The sequence below is a fragment of the Peromyscus californicus genome, unplaced genomic scaffold (genome assembly GCF_007827085.1).
Source record: "Peromyscus californicus insignis strain IS unplaced genomic scaffold, ASM782708v3 Scaffold_3__1_contigs__length_106647218, whole genome shotgun sequence".
In the NCBI taxonomy this organism is placed as follows: domain Eukaryota; kingdom Metazoa; phylum Chordata; class Mammalia; order Rodentia; family Cricetidae; genus Peromyscus; species Peromyscus californicus.
In genome coordinates, this window is record NW_026294551.1 from 54,241,197 (window position 1) to 54,260,415 (window position 19,219).

The 19,219-nt window shown below is 49.4% G+C and overlaps 1 protein-coding gene across 1 annotated transcript; it reads right to left on the minus strand.

Moving 5' to 3' along the window:
- Positions 1–6,579: 6,579 nt before the first annotated feature.
- Ccdc42 (coiled-coil domain containing 42) lies at positions 6,580–18,993 on the minus strand. The gene is made up of 7 exons (XM_052758472.1): positions 18,506–18,993; positions 18,074–18,179; positions 17,535–17,639; positions 14,828–15,025; positions 9,522–9,743; positions 9,129–9,287; positions 6,580–6,849 (listed from the first exon to the last, which is right to left on the minus strand). Exons 1-7 carry the CDS (start codon positions 18,586–18,588, stop codon positions 6,772–6,774), a joined length of 951 nt encoding a protein of 316 aa, XP_052614432.1. The 5' UTR covers positions 18,589–18,993; the 3' UTR covers positions 6,580–6,771.
- Between the last annotated feature and the right edge of the window lie 226 nt (positions 18,994–19,219).

A 19,219-nucleotide genomic window follows, 5' to 3' on the forward strand; every position in this document is an offset into this window, starting at 1 on the left:
TTTACCAATTTGTCCCTTAGGCTTTGCCTTCTCTGTGGCGTCCAGGAGGCCCTGGGTCAAATCATTATTGGTTGACAGAGGGCTCTGCTGACCACGGGTAAAGTGTGGGGGGGGGGGGGGGGATGCTGTGTTGAGGGGTGTGAAGTGATTTTTTTTAAAACCTCCAACAGTGAATTATGGGTTGGATTATAATGACTTACTCATGATTCGTACTCTTCCTTGGAGTCTGGGAAGCCTATAATTGAGTCTTGTATGCATCCATTTCTACCTGTCCCTAATCATTGCCTCATCACATCTGATTTTTCTTCTATTTCTTGTCAAGCTGGCTTCTTTTTTTAAAAAAAACCAATTTGCTGTTAACTTCTGAAATGGAAATGTTCCTCAAAAATCTCAAAATGAAATACCGTTTGGTATTTTCTCAAAAGTTAAACACTGAGTTATCATCTAATCCAGCAAATGCACTCCTGGGTAAATACCCAACAGAAATAAAAAAAGCATGCCCTGTAGAAAATGTATGCAGCTGCATTATTAGTAATAGCCATAGAGTAGAAGCAACCTAAATGCCCATCAACTGATTATTGAACTAATGAGACATTATAGTCCATATAATGAATTACTATTTCAGGGGCTGGAGAGATGGCTCCTAGGTTAAGATCTGGTTGCTTTGCAGAGGACCCAGGTTCTGTTTCCATTATCCATAGTGTGGCTTACAACTGCCCATAACTCCAGTTCTAGGGGATACAAAGCCCTCTTCTGACCTCCTTGGGTACCAGGCACCCACGTGGTACACAGACACAGTCATAGGCAAAAGATTCATAGACATAAATAATATTAAAAATCAATTTAAAAAGAGGAGTGGTGTAGTGATACATGGTATGTTGTGTATCATTATCACAGATAAAAAATATCACACTAAAGACAACACAGAAAGGTGGTTTGACCAGGGCTGGAGAGATGGCTCAGTGGTTAAGAGCACTGGCTGTTCTTCTTGAGGTCCTGAGTTCAATTCCCAGCAACCACATGGTGGCTCACAACCATCTGTAGTTAGATCTGGTGCCCTCTTCTGGCCTGCCTGCACACATGCAGAACACTTGTATACATAGTAAATAAATCTTAAGGAAAAAAAAAAAAGGTTGTTGACATATCCAGAAGAGGCAAAATTGTAGACAGAGAAATAGATTTCTATGTAGACTTTTCTGAGGCTGGGGACTGAGAAGAAATGGAAATGGCTATCAGTGGATATAGAGGAGTGGGTTATAATAGGTGTGAGGCACAATCAAACGCTTTCAACACATCTGTGCCTCATCTTGACCTTTAATTACTTCTCCAATCCCTCCTTGCCCCTGTCTCCCTCTTCCGGCCACTTTGACTTTCCTTTCCTATTTCCCTCACTTCCTCTTCCCTTCTTTTCCTCTTCCTGAGACAGGATGTCACTGTGTAGCCCACGCTGACCTTGAACTCAGAATCCCTCTACCTCAGCCTCCCAAGTACTGGGCTTAGGGACATGGGGTAGCCACCTCATCCCATTTGGCTCCTTTCTTGGTGAGTGTGGTAGGCAGATTCCGAGGCTGGCTTCCAGGACTGTGACTTCCTGGTACGAGTCTCAGTTATGTGCCAAGTTTATCTGGGTGTGCCTGATCTAACCACAGGAGCACTTCTGAGCAGATAGCCGCCCTGCCCGGTACCAGAAGAGTCAGAGTCAAAGCCCATCAAGGACTCCGTGTGCTGCCCTTGCTTTCAAGATGAAGGGGGGGCGTGTAACAAGGAATGCAGTTGGCCTCTGGGAGCAGTGAGTAGCCCCTGGCTGACAGCCAGCCAGGAAATAGGACCTCAGACCCACAGCTGTAGAGACTGCATTATGTCAACAGCCTGAATGAGCAAGGAAGTGAAGTCCACCCCCTACCCTCCCCCACCCCCCACCCCCGCCCAGCTCCAGATGAGCACCCAGCTGGCCAACACTTTGGTTTTATCTTGCAAAAGTGACTGCGTAGGACCCCAGGGTGGTCACTCGGACTCCAGTCTCCCTACTGTGAGAAGCTAAGGAGTGTAGTTTAGAACTCGGTTACAGCAATCCGTTATGCAGGCTACAAAACTAATAGAATCAGTTTCGCCTCACGGAGCAGCTGGCTGTCATCCCGATGGGTGTTCCTAGATGCTGGTCTTTTCCTCATAAAATTCTTAAAACGGCTACTTCTCCTCCCACTCCCCAGGATGATGTCACACCCTGGATGTCTCTGAGCCTGGCTTATTCCCTGTGCCATACTCTCTCCTTCTTCCTCCTTTCAAAGTTAAAACAGAAGGGATTCTTGTCCATTGCAGGAAGCTGAGGCCAAGTCTGGCCTGGCTAGTGTCACAGCTCTTTTCTTCTTCCCCACGCGCACAGGGGAGGGTCGGGAGGGGGGAGGGGTGCTGTTCTCCACGGACTCTGTGTTCTCCAACTCCCGGAGACACAATATATGTCCCAAGGATCAAACATCCAGAAACAGAAGCATCTCAGCTTCCTGGGCAACCAGTTTTAACGTGAGGTGAAATGAGATGGTCCTAGAGTCCCTTCGCCTGACTCCAGAAGCCAGTGGCAAAGGACTCTGGGAATAAAAAGCATGTGAGGGATAGTCCCATTGACACAGGGTCTCTTGGACTGCCCCACAGAGACCCGAGATCACCTCAAAGGGCTTTTGACTGGTCCTGTTCGTACCAGCAGCAGAGGCTGTGATTGCCGTGTGTGACAGACTTGTGGGTATGTCCACCCGGCTGCCTGGAGGTTGGGTTCTCATGTACCCTTCCTGTTCTCCCCCATCCCCTGCAACTCCCTTTCCTGAGGAAAAGCTAACAGGTTTTGCTGAGGAACAGGGTACCGGAGCACGGAGTGCGAGCCCCTGCAGGGCTTCCCCTCCTGTGCCTTCAAACATGCTGAACCCTGCTTTCTGCCTTGACTGATGAGAACCATTCATCTCTGGAACCAATCAGTTACCTCTGCTCTAATGAGCTCATGTCTTCTCTTGCTGGGAACTCTCCAATCAGTCTCTTAACTTCTTGTTCTTGGAACGGAGTCTCGTCCATCTGGGAGCCCGAGTCGTTCAGCTGGGTAGCCTTGGGCTTCTTTATGTGGATGCTGGGTCCCAGTAGCAGTGCTGAGGGACTAAGTGGGTGGGTGGGGGGTTGAGGAGCTGGGGAGGGGGTTTCTAGAAAGGAGGCCTGACAGTTGTCTATGGCTGCCTCCTGTTCCTCCTGCTCCCATCCATGGGAAAGCCATTTGCTTGTAACCCTAAGGCCTCTGAACCTTCTGGATTTTTCTCTCGTTCTGTTGGTTTGGGAGTAAGTGTATATGTTTGTGGCTTCTCTTATATTCAAGAAATCTGTCTAGACCCGCAGAGTTTCTTCTGCCCCAGGACTGGGTATTGTCTTCAGCCTGAAAATGCAGCGGTACCAGAAGGAGGAGGTAGTTACAAGTATGAACGAGCAAGGGTTAAGACGGGCTTTGTGTGATCACAGGCATTCCAAGTGTGACCCTTCCTGATTCCGGACTTCACTCGAAACATGACTCTGCGAGGCTGTGGCGTGGAAGGAGGGAGGCAGAGAGACTCTGGCTCCTGGCACAGGACTGGGGGGTCGGGGGTGGGGCTGAGGGGCCTGGCCCACCAGGAAGTGTGTGTAATCCTAACAGGCCTGGCTTCTCAAACACCACCTCACAGGGACAGCGGGAGGTTGGGGGATGGAGGGTGTTGGGGGATGGAGGGTGCTGTGTATCTGGGAGTTGGACAGTCTGCTCCGTATTCTCCTGCCCCCAGGACCCAGCCTGGGGCCCAGTGGATGTAGGAGAGCTGTTTCAGAGACATACCCTCCTCCCACTCCCTCGAGCCATTTCTGGCCAGCCATGATTCATTCGTGTCTGAGCACTCCCCTGAATGAACCCATACCGGGTTTGAGATTCCCTCTGGCCTCCAACCTGTTTCAGAGAGAGGTTTGTTTAGACTGGGCCAGCTCTGTTGCAGCCTCCCAGACTCCAGGTCTCTCTCAAAAGGGAAAGCCTCAGTTTCCTCAGCTGTGAAGCGGAGACAATGGCAGTGGAGGGGCTTGTGACACTCCAGCCTCGCCAGGCTGAGCTACATTACCCAGAATTTCTTTTCCTGGGTGTTTGCTTGTGAAGGTGGGTCACGAATAGCTTCCCGTGGGAGATTTGGGTGCTGAGGAGAAGAGGCAGCTGTGTTGTGGCTCACATATGTTTTTGCTGCTCTGCTAACTTGCCTCAGTGATGGAGTCTAGAGCTGTCTCCTCTTCTCGTGGATTCTTCCCTGGCTTCTTTCCCTAACCTGGGCCAGGGTGGATGTCCAGTCCTGTGACCAAGGACTTAGCTCCTGCAGGACACCCCTTCCACTCAGTTCAGAGGCTACAAGAACTGATGGAAGTTTTTGTCTGTCCTCAGGGTAAAAGCCACGAGATTTCTACCTTGTTCTTGACCTTCCCACTCTCTGTGTCTCTGTCTCTGTGTCTCTGTCTCTCTCTGTCTCTCTCTCTGTCTCTCTCTCTCTCTCTCTCTCTCTCTCTCTCTCTCTCTCTCGTTCATGTGTCTGTGTGCATGTGTGTGTATGTGCATTTATCTGGAGGCCAGATGTTGACATCAAGGGATGTTCCTCTACTGCTTCTTCACTGTTATTAGATATTTTTAGAATAAATTCCCAATTACATTTTTGTTAGTGTATGTGTATGCACACATACGCACACATGCATGCACTAGCATACACACGTAAAGGTCACCATATAGGTCCCAGGGATTGAACTCTGGCCATCAGTCTTACCTGCTGAGCTATTTCCCTAGCCCCATCCACCTTGGTTTTTGTTTTTGTTTTTTGTTTTGAGGCAGGGTCTCTCATTAAAGCTGGGGCTTACTGAGTTGGCTAGACTTGCTGGCCAGCAAGACCCGGTGATTCTCCTGCCTCCACCTCCCCGACAATGAGGTTGCAGCAGCAGGGCCTGGCCCGGCCCAGCACTGCATGGCCCGGCACTGCACTGCACTGCGCTTTAACAGGGGTCCCTGGGATTACACTCAGGTCCTCATGCTTGCCCGGCACTTTACAGAATGAACCATCTCCGCAGCTCTTCCTCTATGTTTGTCTCCCAGCTCCCTCCCCTGGGACTTCAAGCTCCAGCATCCGATGCAAATACAGCAAGATATATAGAAACTGCTTGATCAGCCCAGGGTCAAATTCCTGTAAAGACACTGTCTATGTGGATGTACATAAAATGAGATAAGACTTACCTGTACCTATCTGTGTATATCGGTGTCCAGGATGAACAGCCTTAATTTCAAAGTTCAAAATCTAAAGTGCTTCGAAATGCAAAACTCTTTGAGCACGGACGTGACAGTATAAGTGGGAGATTTCACATGTGGCCGAGTGTGATGGATCGCACAAAATTATTAAAAATATTGAATAAAATTGTCTTCAGACTACATGCAAGGTATACATAAAACAAGTGAATTTCCTGTTTAAACTTGGGTCCCATCCCTATGATACCTCACTCTCTTTATATCTGTATCTAATAATCTGAAAAATACTAAAATCTGAAACATTTATGGTCCCAAGCCATTTTGATTTTGTTTCTAAAAGGGGGTGGGGAGGGAGCTGTGTCTCACTACGTAGACCAGTCTGCCTTCAAACTCACAGAGACAGGCTTGCCTCTGTCTCTCAGCACTGGGACTAAAGGAGTACACCACCACCCCATAGAGGAAATGATATCTAATCTTATATTAGTGTCCTCATCTGACTGTTCACTGAGGCAGGCAGTATCATGGATTAACAGAAGAGATGAGTGAAGCTTGGGTACTAGGAAGCATTGGTCATTATACATTAAAAACATCGTTCTATGTAACCTGGGCATGGTGGTACACGACTTTAATCCTAGCACTCAGGAGGCGCAGGCAGGTAGATTTCTATGAGTTTGAGGCCAGCCTGGTCTGCACACTGAGTTCCAGGACAGCCAGGGCCACATAGTGAGACCCTTGTGGGCTTTTCATAAGGCCGATGTCTAGAAGCACTTGTCCTCACCCAGGGTCTCTGCCTTAGATTTTGTCATTGACGTTTAGAGCTGTGCATCTGAGGCCCTGTTTGGTTTGGTTTTACTGGTTTTAAATCATATCAGCAGGCGAGGATGTGAGCTGAGGTTGTCTTTTGGCACATTAGTGGCCCCTTGCTAGATCCTAGGCAGCCAGCAGGCTTTTCTTGCATTTGATACTATACTGTGTTACATGTTTTGGGGGTACACAGGAGATGGGGGTCGGGGCTAGTTTTTGATTCTGCACCTGTGGAACTCTGACTTGGGACGCTGCCTTCATAGGGTCTAGGGAGCCTTGCACCCTGACTGGGAACAACAAGATTTTTTTCTTAAGTAGTAGAAGAGAGAAAGGCCCCTGTACTGTGCTCAGCCTGAGGCCCTTGCCCGCCCGAACACTTAACTACATTTAAGTCTGAAGGCCAAGGGATACCCGGTCAGAAGTGACTAGCTCTTAGATGGGGTGCATGTCTCCCCTAACTGACTCTTTCCCTATGAACCAGTTTTCAAAAGGAGAGGCAACTTCAGAGCCAACTTCTTAAAACATTTAATGCTCTTGGGGCTGGGATAGACTGGGGCCACAGGAGAAAACAACAAAGGATGTGTCATAAGGAAGCCATTGGTCTTCAACAGCTGGACTAGGGGCCTGGACCACAAGCTCCGTAGGAACGTTCTCGCGCTTTTTCTCGGTGTCTCGGAACATTCTAGAAACGTATCGCTTCCTTACACCCGGACTTGCTGCTGTTCCTTCTTCTTTACTTCCGTCCAGATGTCTGACAAGTCTTGTATGAACTGCTGGATCTAGCAAGACAAGGAGACAGCATCAACCTCACCCAGCAAACACTCCCCAAGTCCCAAGACGGAGCATCTCCTTGGGAAGGATTTCATCGGTCTCGTTCTTGACTTCCAGAGGTGGCTGCACTGTCTCATCTCACAGATTTTCTAGGTGACCCTAAGAATCAGGCTTAGCAAACACATGAGTGACTTTTTTCTCATTATGCTCAAAATACATGACAGAAGCAGCTTCAACGGCTTGTAGTCCACTGTAGAAGATGTGGCGGGGTGGCCCAGTCCGTGGCAGTCGGAGCATGTGGCAGTGGCTGTTCACATGCAGGGGACCAGGGAAGCAGTGAGTGTGACTGGAGCAGGTGGATCTGCTGTCACCTTCAAAGGCCTTCAAAGGCCTCATAACCCGCTTCCGCCAGGCAGGCTCCCTCCCAAACCAGCGCCACAAGCACTTAGAACACAAGCCTCTTGGGGGGGTGGAACATTTCAGGTTCAAACCATAACAGCAAAGTAGAACCAGAGGAGGGTTGGAGTTGGGACCTGCTTAGAGGGAGTCAGACACGCGCAGAAGGAAGGAAGAAGGTGGGTCACAAAGGACATCAGAGTAAGGCATCTTGCAGACAGAACTGTAAATGGTCCTCAGGCAACATCAAAGCGCTTGAGGGAACCCAGACCTGGTGTTCACTGCGATGACCTTGTGTCCTCAAGGGAAATTTAAATTCTACTCACAGGCTTCTGGTTTAAAAGCCTGTGGTCAGGGTGACATGGCATAGATTCAGAGGCTAAGGAGACGCAGCTGGGCTCCACACACAACAGCTCTGAAGAAACATCCGATTCCGGGGACAGAAGCCAGGGCCTCACGCATGCTGGGCACATGCTGTAGCACTGAGCCGTGCACCCAGCCCAGCCAGTTTCTCATTTTTGAAAGGTGACCCCAGCTTAGGGGGCAGAATGTGGGTTCAACCTCCCCCTTTCCTTACACTTGCTCATGTCATTATTATTATTATTATTATTATTATTATTATTATTATTATTTTAGCTGCTTGGCCACTTGACTTTCTGACAATGCACTTATATTCTGCGGAAATGAAGATGGATATCTTAGGATATCCTTTGGGCAACATGAAGTGCTCCTGGCAAGGAAAATCAAGCCCAGATTTTCCTTGCCAGGAGCGCTTCTGGAAGTTTGGTTCAGAAAAATAAAACTTGTGAAAATCCTTAAGGATTCAGAAAGCTCAGAATTTGGAGGAGACAGATTAGAAGCTCGGGTCTGAGCAGGGAAGGCACAGGTTGGGGCGGAGAGTGGCAGGTCACCAATTTCCAGGGCATCCTTCCCCAGGACAGCTAAAGGAAAAGAGCTGAGCACACCAGGGATCTCGGAAACCAGGTTCCCTAACACCAAGACGGCATTATGTCTCTTCTCATGTATTCCCTCACAAGCACATAGCACCATCTACCAGAGCAGGGTTCCCTGGCTATCCTGTCAGAACAGAATGAGCAACAGGAACGAACAGCACAGTCTACCTATTACCGAGCCAGCTCGGTAATAGGTATTAAAGGGCTTTGCCAAAGTGTCCAATAATGCTACTCTCCTCATAGAAGTTTTTGAAATTTTAATCGACCATGCTGTTTCAAAGACTGGGGATGGCTCCTTTGGTAAAGTGTGTGCTATTGCAAGTATGGGGATCCAAGTTCTGAGCCCTAGCCACAGGTTTCCCTGGAAACCTAAGAGGATGAGAACTATTTCTGAACATAAACTGAAGGCTGGGTGCAGTCAGCTTTCTAGGAAGGTGCCCAGCTTTGCTCCAGATCTATGCACAAGTGAAGAAGTCAGCAGCAGCCAGGCTCAGTCTCGCCCAGCCTCCCTCCCACAACGGAGCAGCCCCGACAATGACAACTCGAGCCCACCTGAGACTCTTCCTGAAGCTGTTAGCGTACGTGGCCAACAAGACTGTTCTGTATAGCCAATGAGTTCAACAGTGGGTCCCTGCTCTGGCCCTGTGCTTTGAAGCCAACAGGGGTTTCGGGTGCTAATGCAGTGGGTCTCAGTGTGTAGAACCCTGACCAGCAGTATCGCTTGGGGAGTTACTAAATATGCAAATTCATGAGTGCTCATCTTAGATTTACTGAGACTTGGGTGTGCCCAGCGGTCCCCCAACCCCACCAGTAGGTGGTCCCGACACTGTGAACATTTGAAGGCCACAGCTCTGCCCGATTCATGCCTTCACTCAGCCAATTCAGAACCTCCTTGACCCTGCCACCCTGCTGGAGCCAGCTCTGCAGCCTCCTCCTACCATGTCCAGTTGTTTGTGTGTGTCCTCCAGGGACACCTGCGTGGTCTCCTTCAGCTGCTTGCTCACGATCTGGAACAGGTTCAGTGTCGCCATCTTGATGGTGCCAAGCAGGAGGGTCTTCTTGGCCGCTGTGTTCTGGATGTGTGCCCAGCGAGATTCCTGGGGGAGAGATATGGCAGTATGTAAGCACAGCACAGTAAAGAGAGAATCACCTCTCTCTCTCTCTCATCCCCCCCGCCGTGCGTGTGCATGTGTGTGTGTGTGTGTGTGTGTGTGTGTGTGTGTGTGTGTGTGTGTAGGTATCTATATACACGTGTGCACACATAGAGACCTCATGTACCCAGAGCCAGGACCCTCTCCCCCCGCCAGCCCTACCCTGGACCTGCTGCTTACCCAGAAGATGACGTCGCTACGGGCCCGGTCGAAGCGCATCTGCAGTCTTGCCAGCTCGTTGTTGTGCTGGAGGATCTCATCGTCCTTCTCCTCCATGTAGCGGGCCAGCCGTGCCTTGGCCCGCTCAATCTTCTCCTGACCTTCTTGTGCCGACTGCATGAGGTCGTGATGCATGCTCACCAGCGTCTTGTACCGGGCGATCACCTCATGGATCTCTTCAAACTGAGGGGCCAATGGCCTCGCGTCACTGCATAGCTCTGGCTCTCAAGGGCCTGATACGGCCATATCAGTCCACCACCTCTGACCTGGACACCTGGACACCAGGGCAGGCGATCCATAACCATAACCAGGTATTATGAGAATATTGGGTTCTCCTGGGCTTATATGGGCTATGCCCCATATGTTGGAGTGTTGCTCACCTGGACCTGAAGTTCCTAATGCCAAATGCATATTAGAATCATCTAGGGACCCTTAGAAAAAATAGCCGCCCAGTGCCAACCTCAGAGATTCAGATTAGTAGCACGTCTATGGTAGATTAGAATTTTGCAGACTATCTCTAGGTAAGTCCAGGCCCAACTAGGGTTGAGAATTGCTCTGGAAAGCACCTTATCTCTTAAGGCAACAATGATTCTATTCAACGAGAATGTTCCAAGAGCCACTCATTTAGACCAGACAGAGCTGTGCTAAAATGCTACTGTCAGAGCAGGAGATAAGAAAGCCAGACCCTGTTCTTTTGAACTTTATAGCCTTGAGGGTGGTTGGGCACAGGGAGGACAGACAGACCACTAGTCAGTTACAACACAGTGATAAACCATCTTTGGGACTGAGGGGTGGGGCTGTACAGAGCCCAGGCACTAACTCCCTACAGGGCACTCTTCAGCCTTTGTTCATCGTCTGCATCAGAAGTGGGGCTGGAGAGGGTTAAGTCAGTGGATCAGGGGTTTGCAGGATCCAGACCACCTGCTCCGGCAGGGTCTAGAAGCGAAGAGTTTGCCCAGCAACGTCTCTACAGAGGGCAATGTGACCTCCAGTTCCGTGACACCAATGTGCCTCCCCGGGGACTATCTTAGTGTGCCTGCTCAGGGACTCTCTGAGCATGTCTCTGTATCATGACATTGTGGCAGATTGGTGTCCAGGAACTGTCAGCCTGGTGTTTTTCCCAAATGTGCTTCTGGGGGAAGACCACTCCAGGCAGTGTTGGAGGAGGTGGGAACAGCCAGAAAAGAATGTCAATAAGAATAAATACAAAAGATTGAAACAGGGATGAAAACCCATGAGTTCACAACACTCGAGGGTCATTTTTGGAGGCTGCTGACCCTTGAATTTGTTATTCTGAACACTGTAAAGAATCAAGAGTTTGATGTGAGCATGGCAGGCCCAAAAGGGAGGGGTGGGTGGGAAGATCTTGAATTTGAGGCTAGCCTGGAGTAAGACCGTGAGACACTGACTCAGAAGGAAAAGCGTTTACAAGCATCTTTCTCAGACCTACTGGAATCAAGGAGCCAAAGACATTCTTTACAAAGTCCAGCCCCTTATGCCAGTGGCTCTCAACCTGCTGGTTACAGCCCTTGGGAGTTGAACGACCTTTTCACGGGGGTTGCATTTCAGATATCCTGCATACCAGATATTTACATTATGATTGATAACAGTAGCAAAACTACAGTTATGAAGTAGCAACAAAATAATTTTATGGTTGGGGGTCACCACAGCATGAGGAACTGTGTTAAAGGGTCATAGGATTAGGGAGGTTGAGAACCACTGCTTTATGTACTAAATTTTAAAATAGCTTTATACCCCTCCTCAGTCAGTATCTGTCCACAACCACCGAGAAAACCAATATTATAATTTTTATCAGCAAAGACTAATTTTACCTGGTTTCAAACTTATCACTAGAATCACAGATGTGCTCTCTTTTGAGTCTGGTCTTATTTTGCTTAGTATGATGTCCATAATGCTTAAGATATGTAAGAAGTGGTGTGGGAAAACTAGTTTGGACCTTGATTAAAGCAAATCAAGTGCAACAGGATGATTATAGATATGACAAAGTTGATGAGGAAAGCCCACGAGGCCTCAACTCCACACAAGAACCGTAGACAACTATGCCGAGAATGGGAGGAACAGTCTCCCCAGGGACGAGCACACCAACCGGTTATCCAGCACCAATGGTGAGCCCTGAAAACACACATACAAGTAGCTTTATATAGACTGAGCAGAACTGAATATATGTGTATATATATGTGTGTGTATATATATATATATACATATATATGTGTGTGTATATATATGTAATGACAATGAAAGAAGAGGTCGTAAATTTGAAAGAGAGCAAAGAGGGGAATATGGGAGGGTTTGGAAGAATGAAAGGGGAAAGGGAAATAGTGCAATTATATTATAATCTCAAAAATAAATAAAAAAACTAAAACAAAACAAGTGCACATAGAGCCTTATTGCAACAATTGAGGACACTTTAAACTATTGCTACTAAAGAATAACATAAGACGGGCAGTGGTGGTGCATGCCTTTAATCCCAGCACTCAGGAGGCAGAGGCAGGCAGATCTCTGTGAGTTCGAGGCCAGCCTGGTCTACAGAACGAGTTCCAGGACAGGCTCCAAAGCTACACAGAGTAACCCTGTCTCAAAACAAAACAAAACAAAACAAAACAAAAAGAATAACATAACTGGTTTGACAATGGCATTGTGGTTATGATTTTTTTTGGTGTATTTTTATTTTCATTTTATGTGTATGGGTGTTTTGCCTGCATGCGTGTCTGTTTGCGTACTGAATTCATGTAGTATCTAAGGCGGCCAGAAGAGAGCATAAGACCCCCTGGTCACAGACAGCTATGAGTCACCAAATGGGTGCTGGGAATCAAACCCAGGTCCTCTAGAAGAGCAGCCAAGGCTCTTAACTGCTGACTCATCTCTCCAGCCCCTTTTTGAGACAGTCTTACTATGTAGCCTGGACTGACCTGGAGTTTGCTATGTAGACCAGGCTAGATTCAAACTCCCAGACATCCCCCTGCCTCTGCCTCCCCAGTGTTGGAATTAAGAGCACGCACTACCATGTCTGGCTCTGTTTGTTTGTCTTTGAGGCTAGGGTGTGGGACTAGAAGCCAGGTCTCATTTTTAGAGATATATGCTGAAATACTTATGGCTGAAGAAATAGCATTTATTGCCAAATGATGGCGGTGGGAAGGCATGGGTCATACAGGTGGCCTTTGCTGGAGCTAGGTGATGAGTATGAGTGTTCTCTAGAATGCACGGCTCTGCTTTTGTCTGTTTGAGATTTTCCATTTACAAAAAGTTCCTTGAAGTATCACTGACTGGTTATGGGCAGTTGAAAGAAAAGAAGAATTTTTAATATTCTGTGTAGCATGGTAGGATAACTGTGATTGACAATAATGAATTATATATTTCAAAATAGTGCAGAGGATCTGAATATCCACAACAAAAAGGAAATCATAGATGTTTGAGGTGATGGATATGTCAGTTACCCCAACGTGATCACTATGGAGTGCACACACACAGCCACAAACAAAAAACACACATATCTCAGTATATCCTCCAAATGTGTACAATTATCATGTATCAATTAAAAACACTATTTTAAGGAATTACATTGCTGGACAGATGACTCAGCAGTCAACAGTACTAGCTGCTCCTGCAGAGACCTGGCTTCTAGTCCCAGCTCTCGCATGGTAACTCACAACCATCCTAACTCCAGTTCCAGGGCCTCCAGTGTCCTCTTCTGACCTCAGAGGGCACCAGGAAGGCATGTGGTACACAAACATACATGCAGGCCAAAACATTCATATACACAAAATAAAAAATAAATCTAAAAAACAAGAGTTTAAAAATGAAAACAATCATTAATCGAAAAAAAAAAAAAGCCAAGTCATAGAAGGATAAGTATAATACAATGCATAGTTTGTGGACAGCTGATAGTCACAAAATACAAACATTCATGAAAATAAGAAATTTAAAAATTATGATACTGGTGACCCCTGAAGAGAGCAGAGAAAGATTGAAATTTGGAAGGACATATGAGGAGTTTAAATTACCAGTAGTGTTGTATTTAGAAAAAAAAAAAAAGAATGAAGAAAAAAGTTGAGATTATACAAAGTTGTGTGTTGAGTTCTTGAAAGGTTAAATTTTTCTCTGTGCTTTCCAATGTGTGATAGGGGTGCAGAGAGGAGGAGGAGGAGGAGGAGGAGGAGGAGGAAGACGAAGAGGAGGGAGGAGGAGGCTGTAGAATGCAAAAGAGCAAAGGGCAGAGGTAACGCCAGATGAAGCTCACAGCATGAGGAATGAGGAAGGGGCAGGGGTTGGATTCCAGAAATACTTAGGAGGCAGAATGGACCCTATCTGATTGATGGCTACAGGACTAGGGGATGGGGTAAGGAGGAGGCACAGTTATGGCGGGACTGAGGCAAGTCTGAGGCAGAGTCAGTCTTGCTAAAGAAAGAACTGGGGAAGAAGAGGCCCCAGAGGAGCCTGGGAATGGGGGAGCAGAACAGAAGACAGAAGGAGATGTCAGAGGAGCAGGAGTGATGCCAACATCAAATGTTGCAAGAGGTGCTGCCGGAAGAGGGCTGAAAATTTCCTGAGCTGGGGTGACTGGGCCTGCAGAGACAGGGGCGGGGCATTACGGGGTGGGGGTGTGGGGTGTCAGTAGAGTGGGGAAAATAACAAGCTGTGCCATTTCCAAGCTATGAGACCCTGAGCAGGTGCCTTAACCTTCGCAGCCTCCATCTCCCCATAAAGGGATGGTCTGTTTATTCTTCCCGGAGGTTGATGAGGGGACAGAAAGAAGGCTGCCAGCACAAACTCAATCAGCCTGCATGATGTCCTAACGCTCCAGGTCTTTGGAGGGCAGGTGTTTTTCCACTTTTCCTCTCTTCCCTCCCTCCCTCCCTCTCTCCTCTTTCTCCCTCTCTCTCTCTCTCTCTCTCTCTCTCTCTCTCTCTCTCTCTCACACACACACACACACACACACACACACACACACACACACACACTGACTCAGACATACCCAAATGCATATGTAAACACTCAGTTCATGTATAGCCATGGACAGATACACCATCAGGCCCTCCCACCCATTGAGGGGCTGCACCCAACCTCATGAGGGGCCTTGGCCATCTGTCCCCCAGGGTTGCTGCCTCTCCCCAGAGCAGGACAACCATTCCAGGGGGCCCCTAAACTCCAGCCAGCTGGAGCTGAGCTCTGTTCCGTTAACTTGGGGGGAAAGACAAGGGTGCTGAGGCGGGGCGCTGCGGTGAAGCAGCCCCAGCCCTGGGACCCACCTCAGAGTTCTCCACCACCTTCTCCAGGTACTTGTTGAAGATGGCATAGTCCTGCAGCTTGACGCTGAGCTTCTGGTGCTCCAGCCGCAGAGCGGTCATCTCCTGCTTGGCCTTGGCCAGCTCCCGCAGGCGCTGCCGCTTCAGTTCGCGCTCTTTGTTGGCTTTCTTCAGGGCGCGGATCCGTTTCTGGTCATTCTCCTGGGGTGGGGGAGGTGGTGTAAGTCAAGCAAGCCTCTCACCCTCTCTCCTTGAGACCCCGGCCTGCCTGGGACTGGTGACACCCTAGGTCCCTTCCGTCTGTTGAACTCAGTCCACCAGAAGGGTGGGCAGAGCTTGCAGGGCTGCCCATGTTGGAGAGGAGGCGTGAAGGAAAAGGATTTGGTGAGCCTTTGGTTCTGTGGCCTGAGGGAGCTGTGAGTGCAGAAATTTAGCTCAAGTCAAGAGGGGGTCTTGCAAACTTGGGGCATGCAAACAGTAAATTCAGATTCTGCGGGAGTTGGTCCCTGGACTTCAGAGAGTGGGGGATGGGAAGAGAACACATAGAAAGGAGGGTAGAGGAAGATCTCTCTTGCATCCAAGAAGGCCAAGGAAGGCTGGATGGAAGCAGGAAGCCTTTGACCAAGCTTTTGTGGTTCTGTTTTTAGTGGCGGCCATTTGTCATAGGGCAGATGGCTCAGCTGGGGTTGGGAAGCCCACATGTTCTCCTGATTTGGTACATAGTGCCTCCATTTCACCAGCTGTCGGCTTTGAAGTGGAAGCCCCTCTCTTCCTTACAAAACCCAAGGCAGTAGTAATGGAACTGTATGTGGAGGAGACTCTGTGTGGAGGAGGTAGTTCAGCCTGGCATTGGCTTGGGCTGGAGGAGACGACACAGGCAATTCTCCCCAGAAAGGATGAGGCTCGGCGACTGCAGTCTCTGACCCTGCCTCTCCTGACTGCAGCAGCATCCTCCCCCGGGACAAGCCCACTCCTTTCACTTCCCCAGGCGTCACCAGGTGTCTCCCTTCTCCTGTTGTGGCTCCTATGATTCCTCATGGATGGGCACATATGGTGGTGACATTTAGGGGCCATGGAGAAGTGCCACAAAGTATCAGAGAGGCCAGAGGGACCATAAATCTGAAAAATTGTAGGTGTCTGGCCTCAACCTGGGACCTGCTTGAGGCAGAAAAAGTTACTGATGTCCGTATTTGCAGCAAGTTTTATGAGATCCCTTAGCTGCGGACTGCCTGGAAGTCATTTGGAGAGTCCCTTAACCCTCAAACTTCCTGCCTTCCCAAATACTCCATCAACTTTGCTCTGGTCCAGGCGGGCTACATCTCAGAAGAAGTGTCCGCCGCTTTGACTTTCCTGCTCTGCACAGTTGTGCATACAGTGGAATGAAGAGCTTTAAGAGTAAGGTTTCTCCAGCAGGGGGCAGCAATGGGCCCCTACAGGAGGGCCCAGCCCTGCAGGGCTTCTCTAGTGCTGATCCTGGAGGACTGCTGGCCCGCAAGTCTGGGTAGGTTTTTGCTTTGTTTTGTTCACATTTTTATTTATTTTTGTGTGTGCATGTGTATGAGTGTGTACGTGCTACAGTGCATGCCTAGGTCAGAGGACCATGTATGGGGACCAATTCTCTCTTTCCAACGTGTGAGTCCTAGGGGCCTAGTTCAAGTTGTCAAGACAGGCTTGGGTGGCAAGTGCTTCTACCCACCGAGCCATCTTGCCAGCCCAAATCAGGATTTTAGCGCCACTAGCTCCCTCTTCCAAGTACTGATTAAGGGGGAGTGTGGTACAGGACTCTCCTCTGAGCCAAACTGCGGCCATCTTTGGCACCAAGTCACAAAAGGTCATCATAATTGGTCCTGCTGACTGTTGGTGCTCCCTCACTGAAAGGGGGTGGGGGTCATGGGACCCTCACCTGAGAACCCAGCCACTTCTTCCAACCAGTTGTATGCAACTCGGCCTTAGCTGCATATGGCCCTAGTGTCCCTGAGAGGGGTTAGAGTATATAGGTGTGTCAGGGGCGGAGGGGGGGGCGGGGGGGACTAGGGGAGAGGCAACATCTATGTAACCATGAGGAAGCCATCATCCATGCTGGGGACAGACCTTCCAGCTCTGCTTTAAGATCGTGCACACCCCCGCTTGTACCCACTCACTCATGCTCTGTAAGCAACCCTAACAAACTCGTTGGTTCCCCAGGGCAGAAATTCTTTAGAAGGAAGAGAGAGAACACTGCCCAACCCCTTAACCCAGGGCAGAAATTCTCAAAACAGAATTCTTACAGGGTTCTTTGCTCCCTGGTCCTTCAATGGTTCCCTGCCTTCATCAGTTCCCCCATTTTCAGGACAAAGATGGAGAGAGCAAGTGAGTGAGCGGATCAAAACCCTCTGACTCACTGCTGTATCCATGAATCTCTGGTAGGGGCACATCCTTCTGTGCATCACACCTACTGATCCATCCATCCACCCATCCACTTGATGCACTGTCTCGGGTACCGGCAAGGAAACAAGAGCCGACTAGAGAGCCGAGACTGATGGGTTCCTAGGATGTTACAAACAGCACGGTATATAGAAGATGCCTTGGAAAGCACCAGGCACTGTTGGAACACAGAAGATGCCTTTAACCCAGGGCGAGGAGCCTACAAAATCAAGTCCTGGGGTGGAAGAGTTTGCCCCTGTGCGGAGAGTAAATCCTCCAGCCTGCTGCAGCCCACACCGGTTCATACCTGGATGAATTGCTCAAACTTCTGAATATGGGCTTTCAGCTGCTCTTCTTTGACACCTAGTTCCTCCCAGCGCAGGTTCAGCGTTTCCATTCTTCGCTGGAATGTCTTTAGGGGATGTGAGAAGGTAGACGTCAGGGAGCCCTCTAAGAGACATGGGTGCTCAGAAAGATTCTAACATCACTTGCCCCCGAGTGTTATATCCTTTGGCACAGAAGCATCTTGAAAGGCTGAGGAAGTAGCATTTGCCTAATAGATTCAATCCCCAACACCTCAAACAAAATGTAGTTACAGAAGGGCTTGTATTTTGCACTCCCCATTCTGCACCCAGCTCCTAGTATAGTATCCCAGGACCCTGGTGCCCCTGAGACCCACACCCTTTCTGTTCTCTGAGGAGGAAAGAGACCAGAACCACCAGTCAGAATTCCAGCTCTAGCCACCCCACCCACAAAACGAGGGACCACCATCCATTAATGTGGAGCCCCAGCCAATCCCTTCCCTATCCCCACCCCTACCCTTGTCACCCCAACTCCCCACCTCACCTGCTTCTTGTTTTCCATAGCCTGGTGCATAATCTTGGCTTCTTTCTTCTTCTCCAGGAGACGGATGGATGGAGAATCTGACTGATCTTCAACATTGGGGAACTTCCTGCCCAAGAAGTGTGAAAGGGAGACAGGGACCTTTTGAGGCTGGAGCAGGCTGAGGTAGGGAGTAATTCGGGGAGACAGATGCCCATGGAAAGAAAAAGGGGTCTCTGCTCTCACTTTAGTCAAAGGAGCAGTGTGCTGAGGCGAGAGGGCTACCCGGGCTTTCAGGAGCGAGCAAGGGATGGGGACCCAGTCAGGGTGGAGCTGGGTAATGGGGTAAGGCAATTAGGACCACCAGGCTGTAGGAAAGAGCAAGCAGTGGGACATGGTGTGGGTATGGGTGGTCCGGAACTCAGAGGTGAGGCGGAGGGACTCCCAAGCACTCACTGCAGCAGCTGAAGAAGTCGCTCCCCATACTGCAGCCGGAAGTATTCGGCCAGGTCCTCCTCTTCCATGATGCCCAAACTCATGGTGGCGGCTACCTAACAGCCAAGATGGCCTTCTTTTCAGAGGAAAACGATGAGTGGCAGAGCCCCGGGGCACTCGGGGGTGGTGGCTGGGTTCTTACCCTCCTCTCCCCCTGCTTTCAAAGTCCCACGAGAGTGGATGTCTGAGAGACACAGCAGAAGCCAGCCAGAGGCTGCCTTAGTGTGATGCGCTCCTGCAGTGATAGGAGATCTGGTTACCTAGCAACAAACTGGCCTGGTTCTGTGGACGGTATCTGAGACCCTCTGACCTGTGTCCCCACTAACCGCACTCTCTTCCTGAGGTCACCTCTCTGTTCCCCCTCGCGCCCTTCGGGAGCTCTGGGAAGAAGTCAGGCCTGATTGTATTTCTGGTTACTCCCTTGCCAGGCAGGGAGGCAGGGTATGGCCATCCACCGCGGAGAAGGGAAGTTTGTGAGGAGAGTCCGGTGTGTGAAGCTGGCTTCTGCGGCTTCCTTCCTACGTTTAGGGGTCTGGGAGGGTGAAGGAGAGACTGGGCAGCAGACAGACCGGCAGAGAAAAAGGGTTGAGAAGGCTTAGCCAAGCCCAGAGAGGGGAGTGGGTGAGGTGGGCAGAGAAGTGTGAAAAGTGGGAAGCTGAGACACACTAGAACCAA

Bases quoted from the DNA above. Each gene is read 5' to 3' on its own strand.
- Ccdc42 (XM_052758472.1), bottom strand. From the start codon at position 18,588: ATGAGTTTGGGCATCATGGAAGAGGAGGACCTGGCCGAATACTTCCGG. The intron at 17,640-18,073 runs GTGAGGTGGGGA...CATCCCCTAAAG, and splicing joins CTATGGAAAACAAGAAGCAG to ACATTCCAGCGAAGAATGGA. The intron at 9,288-9,521 runs GTAAGCAGCAGG...TCTCTCCCCCAG, and splicing joins GTAGCGACGTCATCTTCTGG to GAATCTCGCTGGGCACACAT.